Raw genomic sequence first — 24,310 nt, 5'->3', positions numbered from 1 at the left:
CATAAGCTGTATATTACGCAACTGAATATTATTCTAATGTTGTGCGTAACTATCGACTACGAAGAAGCGTAGCAAGGCGTAGCCAACTCGTAGACTACACACTTATTACTTATTTATTTACTTCCATATAATTGACAAAAGACAATATATGAATATTATCTTGACTTCATGAAATATTATTGTATATAAAATTATTTTTTGTACAAGAATCAATACATTTAAGTCTATACGAGATCTGTGACAATCTTAAAAAATACAATTTTATTTGTAAAATTGCATATACTTATTACCCATTCTATAGATTTTATAAATATAAAAATGTTTACGTCTCAGTTTTAGTTGTTCCTATATATTTAAAAAAATAATAATAAATTGAAAGTAATAATTATCATAACAATATGTATTTAGTTATGTTAATTATTTGAAAACGTTAAAATCCGCGTATGGTCTGTATGGTAAAAAATTTCTATAGGTAATTTGGTACATAATGGAATCTAGGAATATATCTTACTAATTATTTTATTTAACACATAGATAATTTGCAGTATAAATATTTAGAATCTAGTTTTTTGATAGGCGTTGTTTTAATATTTAAAAATATATCTGATAGACTTCGAGTCAACTGTAAACGCAAAAGGTTGTGGATTCGATTACCACCTGGTGAAATTAAATATTATATATCTTCATTTCGTCGTTCTAAGTACATTCTAGAATTCTACATAAAATGGAGAACAAGTGTCTAAAAAAACATTATCCACTAGAAACAGCTTATGGATTCGATATAAGGAATCTTAAAGTGCGTACCTCCTCTCATTTTAAAATTCTCTACTCTTTATTCTCTTTTTTAATTATATAATATTGGTACTTTAAGTGATTTTAGGTTCATCTTCTAGGTCGACTAGTAAAGATAATTAAAATGCGTTGGATTAATAAAGTGTAAGTATAGATAAATAATTTTAGGTAAATAAAATGTTCTTATAAATTACTTTAAATACGTATGATTTATCGATGATTTAAAAAAAAATAATAAAACTAAACTTTAAAAAGAAAACAACGATTAAATAAAATATTTTTATTAAAGTTTAAACACAAATCAGTTAAGGCACATCACATTTCAAAGTCAATGGTAACTTAAAGTTAAGATTTTATACGTACAATATTATAAACATATGAAAGTTCTAATTCGACTTAATTTAACACACACTTTATTGTCCGATAGCTACTGGTGGTTGTAAATTGTAATGTCCTTGAAACATTGCATAATTATCCTTAGAGGCACATTGATACGCGGCAAGTGGAGCTGGATATTGCTGATAGAACCTCGGATCTCTTGCCGGTGCTCGGGCGTAATAGGTCTCTTGACGTACTTCTGGACACCACGCGCTTCCATACATCACACTACCACTGCCAAACATTGGACTACTGCTATAACTTGCGGGGGTGTTGTGCATCACGTTGGGGGCCACGGTAGCATAATTTAACATTTGTTTGGGCGCAGCGTTTGCCATTGGCACTGTACCGTAATTGGAACTTCCCACAGTCACAGACGAAACCGGAGGAACTGCTTCAGTCGTCGATGGAGGTGTAACAGGTTTGATTTCACTTGGTGTTGGTGAATCAGCTTTGTCATCTTCTTTTGTTTTCTTACTTTTCCTTGACACGTTAGAATGAGTCTTGACGTGCTTCGCCAAATGATCCGAACGCATGAACCGTTTGGCGCATAGTTGACACGCGAATCTCTTTTCACCAGTGTGAGTGCGTAGATGCCGCTGTAACTCATCAGATCGCGTAAAACGTTTCCCACAAAACAACCAATTGCACACAAACGGTCGTTCTCCCGTGTGCCATCGAAGATGAGCTTTTAAATGTGACGTTTTTCCATACACTTTGCCGCATCCAGGAACGTGGCACACATGTTCCCGTTTTGAACCATCTTTTCCATAATTAGGCCCAAATCCAGCTGCTTCGGTTAAGCAGTTAGGGCAGCGACATTTCGCACATCGGCGCTGAAGTTCCCTTGCATCTTCCGTTGTGGTGGTTGGTGGCCAGTATGACGGGTATTGTGGATATGGAGGTAATTCCCGCCATGTGGTGCCGCACCAAGCACCTGATGAGGCACTACTGCAAGACGATAAATCAGACGCCGGCGATATCGCGTCACTTCGCCCGTAACTACATCCATAGCCACTCATCATCATCTGCAACAAGAAAAAAATATGTATAAATAACTATTGCACTTTTCTTATTAAAATAATTTTAAACTTATTTTTAAAACATAGGCTTTAAATGTCCAATTATACTTCAAACAGTATAATTCAAACGCGTCAAATAATAGCGAAGGGCGTAGGCGGGCGGACAGACCTGTTGCGCGGGCGGATCCACGTATTGCATTTCCGGCGACGGTGGTGACAACGTAGCAAAGAACCTTCGACTGTATAATTACAGGGCGGCACACCGCTCGCGCCAAGATGTTTTTAATAACTGGCTTGGGATAAACGTAACGAGCGGTTGTCACCTCGCCCCGCGCCCCTCGGCCCCGCTCGTTTCGGCCTGCGCACGCGCACCCCAGCCTCTGCTCCCCCCGGCACAGCCTCCGCCACACCCCACCCCGCCCGTAAATTATGAGCTTACAACATTGCTAAGCTTCTAGTGACAGGAAAATGTATACATAGAACTTATTAGCAAAGTACATATATTTAATATCCATTTTCCTACTAAAGTTGTATACTCTAGAAATTATTTGCAAAAATATGAAATCTGTGTTTTATATAAATGCATAAATCTATTTAAAAATATTAACTTACAATATCATAACGTAACCATTTTTATATATAATAGACTCCATTGCTTAGAATCTTTTACATGTTCAATTCTCAAGTTAATTACAACAAAAGTAATTGTTTGGACGCCTCCTTACAGTCGAGATAATTTAAAGTAAGTTTTCCCACGCCTTAACAGATCTCAAATCAATACACATCTAGCTGCACACAAAATAGTTATTATATTCCGGTTCGTATCTCAAACTCTTAATGTTTTTAATTTTTTCTCTATTTCGGTCAGCGGATCGCGGCGGACAAATGATTTATGCATATTCGAGCGAAGCCAAACCTTTAATTACACGTTGTTAAAATATAGCAGTTTGTTAAAACGTATGCTTTGGTTTGCTTTTGTTTTAAAAATCATAGCGGCCTCTTAGAAATCAACGTTTTCCTTTCTCCGGTCTCAGTTATATTCTCAGGCTCGTAACATTTTTTTATTTTATTAATGACAAAAATTTGATTATAAGAATAGCTTATAAACACACGTGAGTTATTTAAACGTATAAGAATGTTACATCTGCACGAAATTCAGATATTTAATGTAGGTTACATTTGATCAAATAGATTGATCGGTCATCTGCACTACTTTAATTTCTAAAGCTGAAGCTTAATTAACCCTAGAATACTAAACTATTGTCACATTTAGATGGAAAAAAATCAGAAAAACACTGTTCGCGTCGTCACTGTGCTAAGCTTTACTCTTGTCGTCAGCATGGCCGGAGTTTAACATATTTTTCTTATTTTATTCTTACACAATTATCACATTTTTTTCTTATATTTGGTTTGTTTGTTACTGTGTTAAATGTCCCGACTTCTAGAAATGAATGAAATATTCTTAGTCATAATTACTGATGAAATCGTACAACAGCTTGAAACACTAACTAAATCAAAAGATAGCCTGGTACAATAGAAGGATTAGCTAAATATCGAAAATTCTAACCTAAGTAATAAATAAGTTAAGTTTATAAAAAGATAAGGGGACACTAAATTTAAAAAATGAATTATACCTATTTCATGCACATTCTTTTTTATATAAAAACGTAAACTGCGTTTGAAATACAAATCTAAGTACTTACAAACTATTCCATTTAGGAAGATCTAGCTAGCTTAATATTAGCATAAATTATTATTCAAGATGTTGAATTACTATCAACAAAAGCGCATTACATTTTCCCAGAAGCAAGTAGCTACCGTACGTCTCGTCGTTTTACACCTCACATTTTACAATTACAAATGCAACAACCTGTTGACATGTTTACGACTGCATAGAACAATAGCTGCAAGACAAGTTGGACGTTCGAAAAATGCAGCACTGGACGCTCTTAATAGTCAGAATATTTTTAAAATAGCTAAATCGGTGACAGTGCTTTAAATTGCTAACGAAAAATTTGTAACAAAAAGTCTGGGGTGCTACTGTCCTGCACCACGAGAGCTCACATTCACAATAGCCCCTCGCAGTGTACAATGGCAACTACTAATGCGCTATGATCGTTCTCCTTGCGCCATAAATCTTTAGGGCTACTGTGTTTTCTGAACAGTTGGACATATCTAAAAAATACGACGTTTAAAAGAACAGAGCTGAAAGGTCGGCTTGTTTCTTTAGATAGCTAGATGACGGAGACGAATGTCTGTAGATGATGGACGACATGCTATCATCACTTGTGATCCAACTTGTTTTGAAGGTTATTCATTTGTTTTTACCAATCCCTTACTCAATACTTTTTAAGTTAAAATAACTATTTCTATTAACTTTTAATAATTTATAAGTTTGATTCTGTTAGGATTAAGTGGCAGTTGCTCAATGAAAGCGAACATTGAAAGTTTTGTGATACAGATTATTATTATTTTATAAATAAGAAACAGCATAATTTCCGTTCGAATCTCGGATATTTTACACTAATTGCTGGTTTCATATGACGGGGGCGTGTAATTGGTTCTATCGTACGTTGTCCTTCACTTCCTGTCTTTTGGCGGACTATCTGAACAGCTTTGTGGCCACTTGTACAAAGTACCGACATGCTGGTGTCGTGTTGCATCCTTTGTGTAGCACCCACGATCCCGATGCTTGATGTCTGAGGTGCTAGTGAAGAATTTCAACTGCTATTGCATTCACCTATTGTGATGAAGCTGATTAAAAGATTTTATTGCGCTAAAGCACAGTTGGTTACGAGGCAGGTTTTAGAAAACCTTATCATATTTGCAATTAGCAAATACTTAAATTATTTATTTATAATAAATAAAATCAAATATAATAGCTATAACACCTATTTTGTATATTATAGTAATCATATTCCAGTTCGAGCAACCTCTCCACCTTGCGCGACTACTCCATACAAAATAAATTATTATTAATTTATTTTTAAGTTTATTAATTTATATATAGATAAATGTTTGTATGTTCGTTTCTAAGAGGCAAAACGTTGTTGTACAGGCAAAAGGGCATACAAATTTCACTAATTATTACATCAGTCGATTCGTCTTAACTTGACAAACATGATTAAAGAAATGATAATAAATATTTTTTTCGTAGGTAATAGTTTAGAATACTTACCATTGAAATCATTTTATATACAAATACACAATCAAAAACTCTCATAAATCGCTTTCCCTTAATCGTTGTAAAGTGATACTTTTAACATTAACACAAAATAGATAAGATTCTATAAGACTTTAATTTCGTATAAATTTTGAATTGCTATTGTAATAAAGCGGACACTGATGTTATCTGATCGGAACTTCCTTCAGCCAGCAGTAGTTTAACTATAAAGGAGTAAAGTTGCTATTCTATTGTTAAAGTGTAACAAGATCACAGTACCTGTCGCTTCACAAAGAACAGGTTCGCACCATACGATGCTCCTTTGTCAGTTCAAAAAATGATGATCTTATTGAACAATCATTGCAAAAAATGCATTTTTTAATAAAAAAGAAGAATATCTTGACAAACTTTACAGCTGGTATAATTCACACGTTATGTTTTTTTTTTTCGTAAAAATGATTTTTCTGCTTAAAAAGTCATGTTGAGCTTTGAAGACTAGCCCAGTTTTGTCATTCCATTAGCTTCGTATAGGCAGATTGGTAAAGTTCTAATTTATTCATTTGAACAAATAAATGCCGAAAAATTAGGCCATCGTGGTCGTCGTCGTCGTCGTCGATTGTAACGACGGTTGTGGTTTAGATCCCCGCTCGGGGGAATGAATTAATATTTATCTATTAATATTTTTATTTCTAGGCTTTGGCACCAACGCAAAAAGCCAAGAATTGAGCAGCACTCAACACACAATGCCTTAAAGAATTCGGAGGAAAGTGGGGAAAAGAGTGTTTTAACACTAGCTTCTCTCTGCCTGCCCTGCTATATGCGGAAACAGCGTGAAGCTATTTTTTAACAAATAAGATACAACAATAGAAATTGTTATTTTTATTCCGATTAATGCATTTCTGAATATGTTTAGATTTATATGTTATAGGATTATATTATAACCATACAAACCTATAAAGCTTACTAAAACAAAATAAAATATTATATATAAGAAGAAACATATTAAATATGGCTAAACTTTACGAGTTATTATGCAAAAAATGAAATGTAGGCGAAGAAATTCTGCGGAACGTAGACACCCTGTGGCGCAGCGGCGGCTTCTAAAGGGCGCTCTTTCTACAGAGTGACAGCCGAAACTGCTCTACCAGAGAAAAAATGGTCCCAAGTAGTTTGTTTAACACAACAAGCCGCTTTGGACAGAGGGTCAGTTTATGATTTGTTAATGACGTATTCGCGCTGTTAATCTTTTCTAATTGTAGACTGCTCTTAATTAATAATATTACTAATTTTCATCGTTTTGTCTAAGTTCCAAAAATTAAATGTTTTGTTTTATACAATTTTTTTACATAGTTAGTTTATCAAAATTAAGCTTAAGTCAACAGCAGAGCGAGAAATGGAAATATAAATTTAAATAAATTTTTCATCTCCTCGAGTGGGGATCGAAACCAAAGTTACGAGATGCGAGTGCGTTCGTTTTGGCGCCTTTTTTATTCACTGTAAACGTGATTTTAATAGAGAATACATAACGATTTTTATTATTATAAAGTATACTGCATTACGCAGCTACGACGTTAACACATACTACAAAAATACTTCTAAACGTTGTCGATCTGCCTCATTCATTCTTTAAAAACGTAGCAGAACGACAAAAGGATATCTCTCGTACTATTTTACGCAATTACCTATTTTCTATAATAAACCTAAACTAAGTTACGTTCAACTTCGCCGCCAATACCTTTCGTAAATGAGGCGTATGCGGCGTTATCGCGTTGATAGATTTTTTTGTGTGTGCGGTATTCTTAACAAAAGGTGTTTTATTTTACAACAATAATTTTATTATTTATTTTGTTAGAGAAAATAACTTTCTCATTTTTAGTATAATCTCTTTAGTTTTACTTGTATAGAGTAGTCAAAACTGCGCTATTTAAAGCGGTGATGATAAAAAAAACTCAAAAACTCTGTATAAAGCATTCATGAAAAATATTAATATATATATACTACTAAATAACCTATATATATATATATATAGGTTTTTATATATATATATATATATATATATATATATATATATATATATATATATAGGTTATTTAGTAGTATGCCCAAATCATAAATATTACTTCTAGTGAGGTTTATATCTTTAACAAAATATCAATTTCATTTGCAACATAATTTTTAGTTTAAAAATCTAATATATAAATACATTTTTATTTCTACACTAGTGGGCCCGGACGCGGCTACGCCCGCGAAAATATAAGCCTAAATAATTAAAATAAGTTAAAAAATAATAATAAGTGGAGATTTATTATTATAAAAAATATTTGAGTACCCGAAATGAACAAACAAAAGAAGTAAAAGTAACTAAAGGAAATTCTTAATATTAGAAAAAAAAACCTAAAGTTTGCTGTGCGGCGCGTACTAAACATTTTTCTATATTAAATAATAATTATTTTTTGCGAACAATATTAAATAAAATCTTAAATTATTAAAATTACGATGTTTTAAGTGTATAAAATCGGTATAGATAACCGAACTGAGATAAATTAATTATAAGCAGCAAATAATTACATAAAAAATAATAGTAATTCGAAAATCTATAAAAATTTACAAAATCATCAAAGTCATCTGCCCGTTCGCGTCGGTCATACTCATACTATGCCGCCCGAAGGCTAGGTCATTTGGAATCAGTCACATCTTAATTATTTATTAGAATGTTATACAGTAAACTATAATTTCCATCTAGATGAAATGCTAAAGGTGACTATTATATTTATTTTCATAAGGATGAATATCAAATTATAGAAATCATCTAATTTTTGTTAATGTATACAAATCTATATCGGCGCGCGCCATGTATGCATTAAGCAAACTCACTTTGGGTGACGTTTTCTTAAAACAGCAAACTTTGCAAGCCGTTGCTTAGCAACGCGTAGCGACGATTGTTATTAACATGGCGGAATAAATTCCTTGTCAAATTAATTATTTTTATATATTGGTATATAACGAAAATATTACAAATATGAGAAAAAAAAAGTATCCTATGTTCCTCCCGAGACCCTCAAGTATCTCTATGAGTATTTTATCACAATTAAATTAGCGGTTTGGCCCTGATTGCGTAAAAGACAGACAGACAGACAGACAGACAGACAGAGTTACTTTCGAATTTATAATATAGGTATGGATATTATATAAATACATTTATATTGTTTGGGTAAAAAAACAGTTATTTACTGGACCAAAATTTATTACACAATAGCACACTTCACAAAACATACATTTTGTACATTTCTTAATAATGTTGTAAATAAGGAAACAAGAGTCTACATTTATATGTACAAATGTAAATGAGAAACATATAAAGTTGTTAAAACAATTGAAACTTTTGTTATATATAAAAAATACATTAATACATAATTCTTTTTTTTTCTTACTCTGCAGGCAGAAGAAACCTGGTGTCAGGATATTCCGTACTTTACTTTCCGCCCGAATTTAACCGTTTTGCTCAATATTTTTAAGTTGGAGAAAAAATCATAATTTGTTTCGACTGATCATTTTTATCTATTTTACATCCAAAAACATGAAAACTACTGATAATAATAATTTATAAGTAATGCTTACGAATAACTTAAAACTTATAAATGTAATTATATTCATTTATGGGAACTGCAATGTAAGGCCAAAATAAATTTATTATATTTCATTTAAAAGGTCATTCTTGTTTAAGTTAAATATAATATCAATAATAAAATGATAGTTAAGCAGTACAATAAACATATTTAAAAAGTTTAAACGTATTTAATGATAACGCCAAGAACATAACAAAAAAACTTTTTGCAAAATAATATGTAGAAAATGTAAAAAAACATATTTAAAAGTAGAACACAAAGTAACACGCCAAAACGTAATGACTATTTATAGTTTTGAAAAAAATATTTAAATAATCATTAAGCGTTATTTCAAAATAAATACTTATTCATTTAATGTAAGGAAGACATTTTTAAAACAATTATTAAAATAATAGAATTACTTTTTTAATTAATTTTATTGATTTTCTTAGGCATCAAACATTTTTTTTATTGAAATGAACGAACGAAAAATGAACGAATGACTATATGAATGAATACACAGATAAAGAATTTAAGCCACAATTTTTTAACGTTATATTTAAATTACAATTTAATTTCAATAATTAGATATACTGTCAGTGTAATAATATAGTGTCTCGTCTCAATATTTGCAATACATAGTAAAAATAAGTCAAGTTACACATATGAATATATAATACCATATTAAAATATCAAAAACTATTAACCCGAAGCATCTAATTAAGTATCTAAGCAATGGTATAAATATGAATTATAAAAATTTAACTTTTAAATATTAAACTCATAAACATTGGAAAAAGAAATAAATGATATAAAAATAACTTATTATTTCAGATGTAAGAAATAAAGTATACCTTATAATTTTTTAAAAGATAAATGATATTAAGATTTAAATATCATCTGATACCCGAATTTATTTCACAACACTGATTTAAAAAGTAACAGTTTTGAACAGTTTTTAAAAAGTAACAGTACATGTATAGAAGTATAAAAATGAAATCTTAGTGTAAGTTCATGAGATTAAAAAAGATCGATAATAACTAATTTAAAGTTGTAAAATTTAAAATGTGTAATTCATTCTTGAATTGAATTGAATTCTTGATATATGGGTAATTCATTCTTTATCAATTGTGCACTACATATATAAATAAATAAAAATATGTGTTAAAGGATATATTAAAAATTTCACCGACGGTTTTGAATTTATGCTCTAAAAGTTTAATTATTAATTGATTTGAAAATGTTCATATATAAAAAGGAAAGACGACAATGTTATTAATATTCTAATTAAATATAAAACATTTCCTACAATAAATGTATCTTTCACTATTCTTTCTTAATATATCTACATTTTTTAAAAAATAATACACTGGACGTCAATAATAGCCGAATTCATTAACATAATAAGGAAATATATTAAGAACAAATAAGAAACATAATTTTTGACAATCAAAATATAAAATACAGTGTAAACTCTAAATAACGCCAATTTTATTATTTCTTTTGCTTATTCGTTTGCGAAACAAACAATGTGACAACATGTAGATAACCAATGTTGTCATAAATTAAAAATCAAGAAAAAAATTGCCGGCTTTTCTCAGGTCTGGGGCAGAAACTTTAATGAACTGGTGGTAAATTATATGACGTTCAAAAAATTAAGCATGTTACACTGCAACTAACCAAAAAAAAAAACAATTTACACACACATGGAAATTTTTATATTTCTAACGTTTTTAGAACGTGTTTCGATTAATGGGTTGATTAATTAGAATTTACACTGGAGCTTAACAAAAGATAATAAAATGAGATAAATAAATTCATATATTGTTATCTATAATTGTTTGCTAAATACTTTATAACTCATCCCTGAGAAGCGTGTATCTGTTCTTGGAAGGAGCTAGTTTCTTGAACGTGGACTCAGGAGGAGTGGTCACCTTTATATCATTAGCCACTAGTTGAGGCGTATCCGGACCATAGTGGAACTCTCTAGAAATTAAAGAAATATTTGTTTTAGCTTAAACCGAAACTGGGTAGAAAGGGAGATCCTGGGAATCGACCAAGACGCTAAACGTAACGATTTAACGATGTGGGGCAGTATCTACATATACCAGGGTAATCAGAAAAAATCTAGTTGCAATTTCCGGTTTCCATCCGAAATTGAATTGTATTTTGATTGGAGTAACCTATTTATTGTCTTAACAGAGCTGAGACATTAAAAAGAAATATTCCTAAGAGTGGGGAACAAAGCCACAACCATTGCATGGATGAACCCACTGTGCCACAATGGTCTCAATTCTGTAATTTATATTAACTCTATGTTAGCCATGTGTAAGTAAAAATAATACATAAATAGAAAACATTACAATAATAACAAGCTATGGCAAAGAAAAACATTTTTTTGTGTTGTGTGAACTAGAACAAGCTTTAATTGTTCCATTGTAATAGTTGGAACTAAAATATTGAACCATAAAATATTTTGATTGAGTTGATAAAAAATAATTGGAGCTGTGCTAAAATAATGTATAGCTAAGTAAAAGAGTAATTCAATACATATACAAGTGTGTTGGAATATTATGGTGCATAGGCAACATCTGACTGTAAATATAATGGGTTTGATATTCATGTGGGGGAATGATTTTATTTTAATTATATTTATTTCCCACTCAACAGAAAAAGTCCAGAAAAGAAAGAAGAAAAAGTATTAAGAGTTCAAAATTATCCTTTCATCAGCGTGTTACAAGATATATTTTAAAAAACTTTTTTTTAGTTTCATGCTGTATCCGCACCTCGCAGGGTAGGCAGATGGAGCCTGGGAACCTAGTGTTAAGACACTACTTTCTATTAAGACACTTCTGTTACATACTTTCCGCCGAATTCCGGATTGCGTAGCGGTGCTCAAAGCCGCGCTTACCCTTTTAACCAGAGCGGAAAAAAAATATATTTAACATTTTATTTCGTCGAGTGGGAATCGAACCCACAACCTGTCGCATTTACCGCCGCTCACTTACGCCCCTGCGCCACTATAATCTAGTGTGACTGGCCCCAAAAAACGATATGTAATAATATTATATATTATGTGAAATTTCATTTATTTTAATTCACATAATAAAATAACAGACATATATTAAAGTCAGACAAATACTGATATTGAAATACTGGATATTTAATAAATTTTTTACATTATAATCTATTTTTAATTTACATACATGTTGTTTCTGTGTTGATATGTGAATTTAAATTTTTAATGATTAAACTTCACATTGACTATACATAACATATTTTAGTGATCATTTGATACCTCTGGTAAGAAAATTAAAGTAATTAGTAGAGTTTCGCTTTTCAACAAGCAATATCTCAAAAAATAGGCACAAGATGGAGAATGGAAATGTCTCAATATTAGGGTTCCTCTGTCTACCCAGCTGAATACAGGATACAATGAAAAGCAATTATAAATATGATGTTTGTGGGTTCAATTCAAACTTAAGGGAATTTGGTGGAAAGTACATAAGTAATGAAAGTGTGCTAATAGAGTGTCTCTGTCTACCCTCCTAAATGCAGATTACAAAGTGGAGTTAAAAAATGTGAAGGTAAAAAAGACAAATAATAAATAAACTACCTGTGTAATTTGCCTGAGTATAGGTCTTGGAGAAATTCTTTCAATTTGCCAGGTATCTCCATGTCACTGTAGTTGGGGAACAAATACATGTGTCTGAAGGAGTCAATCGCTATTAATGGCAGGTCATCAACTGATTTACCAAGATGGTGTAGTGGATGCTCAAAACGAACTCCATCAGCAGTCAGGAAGTTAATTTTTTCTGTAATTATAATAAAGTTGCTTATCAGTTTTGTTTTGTTTTTGTGTAAAATAAGATAAAAATGGTAATAAGATAGCCTTGAAAAATTCCACATTTTAATTTAAGCATTTATCTTAATCAAATGTGTTGATTTATAAATAACAAAAATACATGAAATACTAAGTGTCCATAAGTAAATGAGAAATTACGTTTGTCATCTTCCAATTCTTTTGAGATAATTTCCTTAAATCTTTTAACACTGCTACTGTCGGTAGGGTGGTGGAACAGAATCAGGAACGGCAGTCCTTCTTCTGTAAGCTCCTCAGCATTTTCAAATGTTATTTCTCTTACAAGTGGTATGCACTTCTCCTGTACCCAGGCATAAAGTTGCTCAAAGTTGATTAAAGAGCCCTTGTAAGTTTCGTCAGGCTCAGTAGATGTTTTCCTATCAGCCCTAAATACTACAATTGGCTGACCTGTGTACAAAAATGTTATGGTTCAAATTTAACTGAACATTTGATATATTTATGTTTTCTTAGCTTCATCCTATATCCTGTGAAAAAGGAAGTAAGGCCACAATCACAACATTAGGTCCAGGTAGCCCCACAGCACCATACTTAAACTTACTTACTTACTTACGTTACTTAGTATAAATTCATTTAATAAAATGAGTTTATAATAATATATTTCAAATTTATAATAAATGAATTAATATAATTAGAATTCAGGAGAAAAAAAGTAAGAAAATATATCTACAAGAAATGCAAACCTGGAGGATGCATTTGTTGGGAAGCATCACCAAAGCCTGCATGAAATATGCATTCATCTTTTAAGCTTGCTGCCACTTTTCTAAGAACTTCATATTCAGGCTGATCTCTCCTATCCATATAACCAATTATATGTCTCTTCTCTTCACTCAAATCATGTAATTCTTTTAGGGAACCAAAATTGACGATAGGGTCAATCAACTGTTTTTTAATAAATTCAGAAAATGCTTCTACTGAGCGTTGCCCTGAAACAATAATGTGAAAATGTTTAAGTATTATGCTATAAAATGTGTAATACTGAATAATGTGGAATATTTGTCTGTACAAAATTATACAAAAAAAATTTGGTAATACAAATTATAATAATAATAAAATAGAAATTTTCTTTTCATACCTCTATACTCCTTTTTAGCTGGTAGACCATTTCGAAATAATTTTAAAGTAGGATACTTGGATATATGGAATCTTGTTGCTATGGCACCCTCTTTATCACAATCTACTTTACCCATTACTACTTTGCCAGTGTCATACCCGGCTTTTGATACTTCGTCAGCCGCATCATCAAATATAGGCATCAGCATATTGCTGAATCTACACCATTCAGCGTAAAAGTTAATGAACACAACTTCATTGGAAGCTGCAGAGAAAATATGGAAAGATTAACAAACAATACACATACCTGACTAATATTTCATAAATTAAAAAACCTTACCAAGAACCATATCTAAATTACTCTGTGTAATTTGAACAGCTCCACTATCGGTTGGATTGTAAAAACTGTGACAGAACTAAAACAAAACAAATCGAAACGTTATATGAAGCAATTAATTGATTCATAATATACCATAAAATCAACACATTACGTGTAAGTTCACAAATTACTATTTCTTACCAATATCCCTAAACATGCTAGAAATTTGTAATTCAACATGTTTTCTAATTTCTTAACAAAAAGCTGTAAAACTATTAGCTTTCACAAAATGGTTAGATTATCATTTAAGTAAAGTTCCACTTCTTTTGACACGGATAATCTATTTATGCCGCACTTTTCTTTCGTCAAATTCAAGACTTTGTTGAAGTGTCCTCTATAGACAGTCGACACTCCGCCGCCGACGACACGTAACCACAGAATAGAAAAGCATGTTTTACCTTTTATGTAACAGATTACAAAGTACGATAGTATAGTGTATAGTGTATGTTGATGATCTTATTTTTATCTTTTTATATATATATCCCACTCATAGCAGGGTTAGCAGAGGGAACCTGGGAACATAATGTTAAGATATTCCGTTCCCATTACGATACTTCCATTCCCTACTTTTCACTGAATTCTGGGGGCATTGCGTGTTGAGTGGCGAACTTAACGTTGCACTCAATTTCATTTAACTTTTTATTTTTCTACCAATTTGTTTTATTAATATTTAAATTGTTTCTAAATTGACCAGTATTGAAATTCAATAAAACTAATTACCACTCATAAGAGCCGTTTAGGTACGTCTCCTCTATAATAATTAATATTACCATAAATTTTATTGAAACAAGGAAATAAAATTATACCGTATTGTCGCATACTGGGGTTAATGTTATTTTTCAAATAATATGGACCAAGTAATAAATAGGAAATAAAATATTTAACATTTTCATTTCTTTACTCTGGTATCGATGCAAAGCGCAGCGTTGAGTCCGTCACTCAAGACGCACATGTCCCATTTTATTAAATATTTTTGGACATCGTCTTATCCAAATTCTCCAAATTGTCACACTATTTTTGGACAGCTGTATTTTTTTAGCTTTAAATTTCCTAGATGGCGGTAGACAAACAGAACCTTATGTTAATGTACTCCGTTCTCCGCTTTTCACTCAAATTTAATTCATATTGAGTGATGAAACTCAAAGGCGCGCATTCAATTTCAATGTAATAATCATTTTAGACTTTAATTAATGTTTTTTTACAACTAAATCAGTATATCGCAGGTATATAAGAACCAAATTACATTAATTGTAACAGAGACCCATGTGTATGTAGAAGGGTTTAGAGTTTAGACTATTGTTATATCAAATGGAACCCTAATTATTAACCAATTATTTAAACTATACTTGAAATATTAGTGCTTGAATGGAAGTATTGTATTAGATGTCAACATTTTATGGGCCTTTTTTATTTAAAAAACATTATTTCAGGCAGGCACACATTGACTATAAATAAAAATAATACATGTCATATATTTTTTTATTTAAAAATATTTCTGGACGGATTCTAGACATATTTATACAATATGGTTCTCAATATCTTAACAATTATAATAATTAATACAAGAGTTAAAAACAAAATACTATTAACTTACATATAGTAAAAGTAAAAAATATTATGTAAAAAAAGATTCAATAAGTCAGTTCAGATAAAAAAATTGTAAACAACTTAATTAGTGCAATAAAACACCTTTTAACTAATGACATAATGTTACATAATGTTATAATGTAATCTTTAGCAGCATCATAACTCCTAATAAAAGTCCTGTAACTGCTTTATTTGTGACACTGCCACTCTGGAACAAAGATGTTTTGTTAATAATTTTATGCTGAAATAGTTTATTTTTAGGTAGGCAAGGCACTTCATTCCTCAGTTTCCATAGAATGCGCAAAAAACGCAATGAAATTAATATTTTTATAAAGATACACAAAAGTAAAATATTACATTATAACAACTTATTTAGATTTACTGATTGTAACATTATAGTAATTTGTTATTATCAGTTTCACATTGTTCTAAACAGTGTGAAGCTGACTTTATATAATAGTTTTGATATTCATAATAATTTCAATAAAAATGTAATCAACCTCTTTGTTTAATTAAAACATATTGTTGAAAATAAATTTATAGAACTACTATCAGAGGACACTACAAAAATTATGCGTCAAGTGGTTGGAAAATTCAAGATGTACTTTCAGACTTGAACAGTAAAGTGAGAGGTTAGAGTAATTATTAGAATTTATGAGTTGCAATGTACAAGTATTTTGTGCGGAAAGAAATAGAAGTTTAGTAAAAGCCTTGAGGTTTTTGATTTTGTTACACAACTATGTAACAAACAAAAGCACTTTTTATATATTTCGTTCATTGTAGAATATATTACATATTATTACAACATTTTCCTTTTAACTTATAAATAATATTTGTAAATGTTGCACTTGAACAAATATGTTTTATTACTTTCATTTATATGTAATTTTCATATTGTTGTTGTATAACAAAGTTGTTTGTTCAAATCAAAACCAATATTTCACTTACAATAATATAATAATTACATCTGTCCCCTTGACAGCAATCTGAGCAAACCCAGTCTTGATACCAAATATGAGTGCACAATGGCATATAGCGCTGTCTAGTTACTGCACATTCTGTCTTATTAGAACATCTTTTGGATATATAATACTGTTTCTTAGCTCCTTGTGACCAGTATGGGGTAGATCCCCACTTTATTTCAGTAAGACAAACATCTTGATTATATTCACAAGTCTTTATAGTTTTAATACATTTTTCGTTGTTGTCTTCTTGTGAATCACATACATAGCATTCAAGACATTTTACTGCAATAAATATAATTACTGAGATTAATAACAATATAATTGTATTTTTATATCACTGTCCTCATATTAATGAATACCTCGTATTACACATGAAAGTAAAAACAATATAAAAAGTTCTATTTTCCTGTGAGCAGTCATATTAAATTAAAAGTTGAAAGATAAGAAATAGTGTATTTTCCCTAAATAAAATAATTTCTGCTCTTTGCTTTTTATTCGTACTTTGTGTTAAATTTCTTTTCGGGTGTGGCAAATACCCAACGGTAGACAAACAAACCAAACAACAATTTCGAATTGAAGTATGTATTCCTTTCCGTCACTTACGTATAGATAATATAATCCAGATAATATAAGGTAATAAATAATTTTTCAAAAATATAAATAGATTTTAATCTAATTAATACAGTGCAGTACAGTAATACTTTTTCCACATTTTTAAAATGTCATGTTACTTAGGTGAGCAAAATACGTTTTCAAAAAAAAATTTGCTTTTGCACTATTTTGATTAGTTTTAACATTTTTGTAACAAATACATTGTAAAATTTGTATACTTTAACATTTTTTTACAATTTTTGGACCTTAAATATAAAAACAATTTATATTAAATTATTAGTCTTTGGGTGTTCCGTTCCGTGTTCTGTGCTTTTAACGGCTTGTCGTCGGCAAGCGCTTGCGATACTTGCGATACCATATATCCATATAACAGTTTACTGTCCACGTAGTGAGCACCAGTGAGCACAGTGCATTTTATATCTGTACTCCAAGAACCAAGACACATTTGTACTGTCAAAAACATATGTCAATAATGTAATTGATTTTGTTTTTTAAATTAAATTTTAAGTTACATGATATTTAATAAAATAAAGTGGTAATTCAATTGAAAATTTCGAAGTAAATTTTATATTCATATACATGGAAGGGATCTTGTGGAAATGGACAAATTATTGGAATGGTTAGTAAAAGTGAAAGTATTATAATAAATAAGGATTTTAATTTATTTATTGGTAATGTACTTTCCAGGTTGGCAAACCAGATGGTTCGTTTTAGACAATGGCATATTATCGTACTATAAATCGCAAGAAGAAGCAAATCAGGGGTGCAAAGGTTCTGTAAAAGTATCTGTTTGCCAAATAAATGGTATGATATATATATATTTTGTTTTTTCTCCTATTTATTTTATTAATAATTAAAATAAATGTGTAATTATAATTATTTGCAGTCAATAATATTGACAATACTCGACTAGATTTAGTTATACCTGGACAACAACACATGTATCTTAGAGCTCCATCTCCTCAAGACAGACAAAAATGGCTTGTAGCATTAGGAAGCGCAAAAGCTTGTGTTGATGGGAATGTTGATTTAAAAGGTTTGTTATATTAAATATTTGAAATTTTATATTTTATCTCATTCATAATTGATATTTTATATCGTAGTGGAGCTCAACATTGCCCTTTGCCTAAACACCAGAGTGAAATTAAAATATTTCATTTTCTTAAATGAGGATCAAACCCACAACTTGTAATGTTTGCCATCACAATGTGCCACAACTGGTTTTAATATGCAGATATATATATATAAAAACAGTTTTGTTTTTCCTTATATTATGGAGTAGGCAAAGGGAATTTTTCAAGATATTGCATGCTGAGTGGCAAAACTCAAGTTCAAGCTTTAGCTGCCAGTGGGGAAATAAAAATAAATGAAATATAATCAATCCCCAGAAGAGAAGTTGAATCCACAATTAACATATTTATAGTCATATGCTGTCTAATTAACATAGTGGCCTTTTAAATATGTGTACATTATGATATTTGCTTATATTTGCATTCAATAAAATTTTCAGCTCTTGGTAATGAAGATTCCATAAGTCATAAAAAATCTGAATTGCACTTATACTGTGATTTATTGATGCAACAAGTTCATGGTGTGAAAAGTGCAGCTACAGCAGAAGGAGGTCCTGAGATACAGGTAAAAATATAATGTTAATTAAGAATGTCTACTAGAAATAAATTTCTTTAGTTATTAAATTATTATTATATATTAAATATTAATACATTTAAGTTATTTTCAATAATGAAATATATTGTCTCAATACTCTAGCCTACATTATATTATTGAAACATAATACTTAAGCCAGTGTGAGTAAAACAAAATTTCCAGTATTGGAAAAAGGTGCAAAAAGGGAGGAATACATTATACAGGGTGGAAGGGGCAGCGCTTCTTTAACTGAAACTGCATATAGGGTCAAATATTTCAATTCCAAAGCTAAAAAAAATTAATCAAGGTACCTCAACAGTTTGGACGTAGGATTTTTTTTCATTTTACGATTTTTATCCATACCTGTATTCCATGTGACGCACACATAAGTGTACGACGTTGCCCCTTTGACATGTAAGTGTGTGTCTATGTTATACATTACAAATGGTGTTTTATTTTAAAACGATAATTTTATTATTTATTTTGTTTGAAAAAATAACTTTTTCATTTTTGGGATTTTTTTTTTCTGAATTATATTAGGCTTTTATAGAGTAGTTAAAACTGTGGTTTCATTTAAAGTGGTGCTGACAATTCCAACCTGTATATGGATATCATTGTATATGGATTTTTCTAAAATAAAATAATTGGTTTTAGAAAATTGAAGATGCTTCGAGTCTTTTAACTGCAACTTGTGACACATTTATAAGAACTCTGGAGGATATTATGAAACTCGCTAACAATCCTGGAGCCAATCCGAACATCTATGAAATGCCAGTTCCTAATTTAGCTGTTACTAAAAATAATGCTAACTCTAATAAGACTTTTAAAATTAATGTCACCAGATCTTTGTCTCAAGAAAACAGATGAGCAGCAAATGTATTCCTAATTTTTTTAAAATTATATTTCGTAGTAACATATGGCTTGTAAATAGTGATTGAAGAAATTTATCAATGATATACATATATCTTTATACATGTGATTAGTTTGACATATTTGTATTTGAGTTATAATCTAATATTTTTGTTTAATATTACTGCTTAATATTTTTTTATTTTCTGTGATAAATCTGAAGTCTATATGCTAAAATAGCAATATTTATTTTAATTAGTTGTAATTATTTTTTCTGAAGTACTTGATCTGTTATTTAAGCAATTTAGGTGTGTTGTACTTAATTGTATATAAAAAAAATGTAACTAGTACATTGTTGACTACATTCCTAGTTTTATTATAGTCATTCCAATTGCAGTATTTTTACTTTTGTGAAAAATAAAAGTATTTAACATAAATGATTTTTATTATTATTAACTAGCCCACATTACATCATAATGTCACCATAAGGGTTCACCAAATCTTTTAACTGTTTTTTCTTGTGCATCCAGCTCCATACCAACTTTTTTCCTCATATAGAAAATAGTACAATCTCTATTTGTACAGAGTACTTCTTCATGTAGACTACCCTGACATCTTTGACATTCAGTCCAAAGTCTTGAGAATTTTTCTTGGAGTTGTCTTACTTTAAATATTTCTGTAATGTATAATTGACCTTCTTTTTCTAGGCAATGATTACACAATGCTTTTTTAGTATCATTAGGCATAACTGTTTTACATCCTATACATTTTTCCTTTTTCTTTGTAAAAGCAGCTAAGGCCCCAACTTTTGATGTTACCATGGATTTAGTCCTTGTATGTTCCCCTTTAAGGAGTAGAGATTCTGCTTTTTCTCCGAGTATTGGTTCAAATATTCTTAAAAGAGGTTTCGATAATTGATTTTCAAGGTAATAATTGAAATCAATTGGTACACTGTTTTCTAAAACATAAATTGGGTCTTCTGCTTTCATATAAGCAGGTGTATTTTTTGCAGCACAACATAGCACATAAGGGACTCTGTCACCAAGTTTTGGAGCAGTACCTGCATCACGTTTCTTCATTTTATTAGCTAACTCAACATGAGCTTGTTTGGCTGCATAGTCATTTTTAGTTAACTCTTTAGTAACAACAAGTTGAGATATATCAATGCGATTACAAAGGAGATCAGCTATTATCTGCTTAGCATAATTCACTGCCCCATCAGGATCTCTGTCTATAAGTAGTTTCTGCAAACAAGTGCTCATCATGTTAGATACAAGAGGACAGTTATCCCTTCTCACAGTTTCTATGCCTTTACAATCCATTTTATCATATTTTTCAGGTCTTGTGAAGTAAAGGCCTGCATATCTCTTTTTATTAATAAGTAAATAAGGATAGTAGACCTTTTCAAATTCAAGTTTAATAGGTTTTACAAATTTAGATGTAACAAACTCAGCTGCCTCCCTGCCTAATTCCATACTTTCTTCCAAAGTTTTAACACCAAATTTAACCATTACAGAATCAGTATCACCATAAATAACAATGGCATCTTCTTTATAACCATTTGCTTTCGTATACTTTTTTTCAACTTCTGATTTAGTAAATTCTATCATAGTTCTTCCATAAGCTGTGACACTGCCAGAAATTTCTAAACATGGAAGTTTACCTACTTGAGCTCCAGTAAAACCATAAACTGAGTTAGCACTCATTTTCAAAGCTAATTGTCTACCATCTAATACAGATCGTTTTAAGGGATCTTTCTCTTCTTTTAAATCTGCTTTTGCTTTTTTTCTAGCTGACAATAGTGATTCTAAAATTTCAGGTAGTAATCCTTTTCTAACATTTGATTTGACAAACATATTATTAGAAGGTGTCATTGTTACATTTGCAGAATTTAAGTTAAGCTCTTTTTGCAAGTTAGGTGGCACTAATGTTGTATAGCATAAATTATGAGCCATCATGATACTTGGATATAGGGATGCAAAATCTAAAGTTGATATAGGGTCAGCGTAATATCCCTTTTTTGGTTCAATAACAGTGGCTCCTTCAAATTGATCATCTGACCCTTGTCCGTGATGAACAGGCATCAGGTATCCTGATTCTTTAGCCTTACGTAACAATTGACTAACAACTTTTATTTGTTGACCTCTAGTCAGTAAACAGAGTAATGGAACACCTGTCACTCTAGCCATTTCCATGTAATTTATAATACACATCAATTTATTTAAAAGTTTTAATGGTAAATATGCATCTTTTAAGCAATACATGGCTAATCTTCTCCTAGTTTGCTCATTTTCATTTTGTAAATCAGTAATAATGCTGTGATGCACATCTTCTTTTTGCTCTTGAAGAAAATGATAACAAACTGCATTCAAAGTATAGGATCTTAATTTATAATCTCTAACAAGTACAAGTAACAAATCAAAGGGCACTCTTCCTTCAAAATTAATGCTCTTATTTTCTCTCCTTCCCATTTGCTTTGATTGTAAAACTGTATCTTTGATAACAGAACGAATATTTCTGATTCTACCCAAAAAGTCAAAATTTTCAACTTTTAAATGTTTCGCTCTATTTATGAGATAAGGCCAGTCAAAATTATTTATGTTATAGCCTGTTATGATATCCGGGTCAACCTCACGAAAAAAGTCAGACCATTTACTTAACATTTCTTGTTCTGTTTGAAAACTCATTACTTGAGATCCTACTATAGGAGCACATGTATTTAGTGTAAAAACGTTTCGTAAATAAGGTTCAGGTTCCCCCTGCCTTATGACCATTGTTGCAATCTGAATTACAGGATCCTTGTCTGGTTCTGGAAAAACACCTTTTCTACCGGCACATTCAATGTCAAAACTTAATATTCTAAATGGGGCAACCTTTAACCATTCTCCCTCAGGTTGATGAGCTATAAAAGCATCCCAAGCAACATCAACCTCTATTTGACATCTAGTTTCTGGTTTTAAAGTACTGTGTCTTGATCTCACAGTCCACTTTCCTATAGGTAGCTCAATCCAACTACAACCCACAACTGCAGTATCAACCATAAATCTTATGTCAAAGTCAATATTAGTTTCATAAAAAGATGGATCTGCTAAGCCAAATGAAAGTGGCTGTCTTTCAATAAGTCTTTTAGCTGGTGCAATAAGTTTGGGTAATGCTACAGATATTTTTGCAAGAGTAATTTCATTATCACCTTTATAATACATCAATGATTTAGCTTTTACTAACTTTACTTCTAATACAGTTTCTCTAATGTTATCCTTATTGGATCGCAAATCCTCTAATATAGCTTTGTTTAAGTTAGTTTTCAGCTCGTGACATGAAGATTCACTAAAATTTAATGGTACAGTAACAAAAAAGTAAGGAGTAAATCCATGAACATGACAGCAAATAGAATTTCCACTGACATTTACACCATACATCCGCATTATTGGGACTGGACCCAACTGGGATCCAGGCATTCCTGGTAATGGTTGACCGCTGTAGTGATCAATATCAATCTGTTGAAAAGTTAATGATTTTTTACTTGGTTCTAAATCAGAAACGTTAGGTCGTGACCACTTCATATTTGTAGTTTGATTCTCTGGCCCTTCGCCGTAAATTTGACGTACTTCAAATTCGCATTCCATTCCAGCCAGTTGATCTTCAAAACTACTTGGTACATCATTGTCATCATCATCATTAGATTTAAACTTTTTAGGTGGAGGACCTCGGAATTGTTTTTTGTTATTCATTTTGTAAAAAAAACAATTTAATATTACCTACAATTATTAAACGATAACTTAGTTGTATTTTCCCGCCAACAGCTTCACTTCACTACTCACTAAGCAAACGTATTTTAAGAACATTCAACTTTTCTTCGTTACTTAAGACTTTACAGGTATCTTTCTACAATTTTTATATATACTATAAACGAAATGAGATAATTTGGGAATATCTTTAATAAAAAATATAATTTCTTTAAGCTCGGAAATTTTAAAAAGCAACTTTTGACAGTTACATATCAAAACTCGAAAGTGGGAACCATAGATAATACACATATACTAGAGAACTGACAGCGATAAAATCGATTAGTCGTACCAAAAAAGTCGATTTTCTCTTTCAATCCAGACGATTGTAAATAAAATCATTACATAAAATATTAGTCGAACCCATCTTATATTCTATAATCTATATCAGTAAAAAGTATCTTCATTCGTTGGGATCGGATCGATCGGTTAAAATTTCGATATAAAATATTGCTAGAAATCAGAAGTGAAATATATTTAAAAAAAACGCTACTAAAATACAAAATAACTGTTAACACATCAGAAGTGGATGGTAGTTACAACTTAATATTGTCTACGGTCTCTAAATGATGTGGAGCATGGAGAAGCGCCTACAG

General features: G+C 30.8%; 5 protein-coding genes across 5 annotated transcripts; 1 reads left to right on the top strand and 4 right to left on the bottom strand.

The window, feature by feature from the left end:
- Positions 1–1,057: 1,057 nt before the first annotated feature.
- Positions 1,058–2,536, bottom strand: LOC146527790 (uncharacterized). Its single transcript, XM_085204927.1, has 2 exons — positions 2,362–2,536; positions 1,058–2,198 (listed from the first exon to the last, which is right to left on the bottom strand). The coding sequence occupies exons 1-2, from the start codon at positions 2,389–2,391 to the stop codon at positions 1,206–1,208; spliced, it is 1,023 nt and encodes a 340-aa protein (XP_085061053.1). The 5' UTR covers positions 2,392–2,536; the 3' UTR covers positions 1,058–1,205.
- A 6,045-nt stretch (positions 2,537–8,581) lies between these two features.
- On the bottom strand, positions 8,582–14,655 carry ERp44 (Endoplasmic reticulum protein 44). The gene is made up of 7 exons (XM_085204295.1): positions 14,414–14,655; positions 14,234–14,309; positions 13,916–14,158; positions 13,524–13,766; positions 12,964–13,230; positions 12,577–12,775; positions 8,582–10,946 (listed from the first exon to the last, which is right to left on the bottom strand). The coding sequence occupies exons 1-7, from the start codon at positions 14,450–14,452 to the stop codon at positions 10,814–10,816; spliced, it is 1,200 nt and encodes a 399-aa protein (XP_085060421.1). The 5' UTR covers positions 14,453–14,655; the 3' UTR covers positions 8,582–10,813.
- A 1,082-nt stretch (positions 14,656–15,737) lies between these two features.
- cold (coiled) lies at positions 15,738–17,414 on the bottom strand. Its single transcript, XM_085204296.1, has 3 exons — positions 17,184–17,414; positions 16,808–17,106; positions 15,738–16,067 (listed from the first exon to the last, which is right to left on the bottom strand). The coding sequence occupies exons 1-3, from the start codon at positions 17,242–17,244 to the stop codon at positions 15,993–15,995; spliced, it is 435 nt and encodes a 144-aa protein (XP_085060422.1). The 5' UTR covers positions 17,245–17,414; the 3' UTR covers positions 15,738–15,992.
- A 408-nt stretch (positions 17,415–17,822) lies between these two features.
- Positions 17,823–20,366, top strand: LOC146527787 (pleckstrin homology domain-containing family A member 3-like). The gene is made up of 5 exons (XM_085204294.1): positions 17,823–18,055; positions 18,124–18,240; positions 18,323–18,472; positions 18,947–19,071; positions 19,735–20,366. Exons 1-5 carry the CDS (start codon positions 18,016–18,018, stop codon positions 19,945–19,947), a joined length of 645 nt encoding a protein of 214 aa, XP_085060420.1. The 5' UTR covers positions 17,823–18,015; the 3' UTR covers positions 19,948–20,366.
- Positions 20,356–23,944, bottom strand: PolD1 (DNA polymerase delta 1, catalytic subunit). The gene has a single exon (XM_085204293.1). The coding sequence runs from the start codon at positions 23,658–23,660 to the stop codon at positions 20,409–20,411; it is 3,252 nt and encodes a 1,083-aa protein (XP_085060419.1). The 5' UTR covers positions 23,661–23,944; the 3' UTR covers positions 20,356–20,408.
- Positions 23,945–24,310: the final 366 nt, after the last annotated feature.

The sequence above is a fragment of the Heliconius melpomene genome, chromosome 20 (genome assembly GCF_056956725.1).
Source record: "Heliconius melpomene rosina isolate 202511_hmr_F chromosome 20, ASM5695672v1, whole genome shotgun sequence".
Classification (NCBI taxonomy): Eukaryota; Metazoa; Arthropoda; class Insecta; order Lepidoptera; family Nymphalidae; genus Heliconius; species Heliconius melpomene.
The sequence above is the reverse complement of the archived record's forward strand: the minus strand, read 5'-3'. Positions and strand labels throughout refer to the sequence as shown.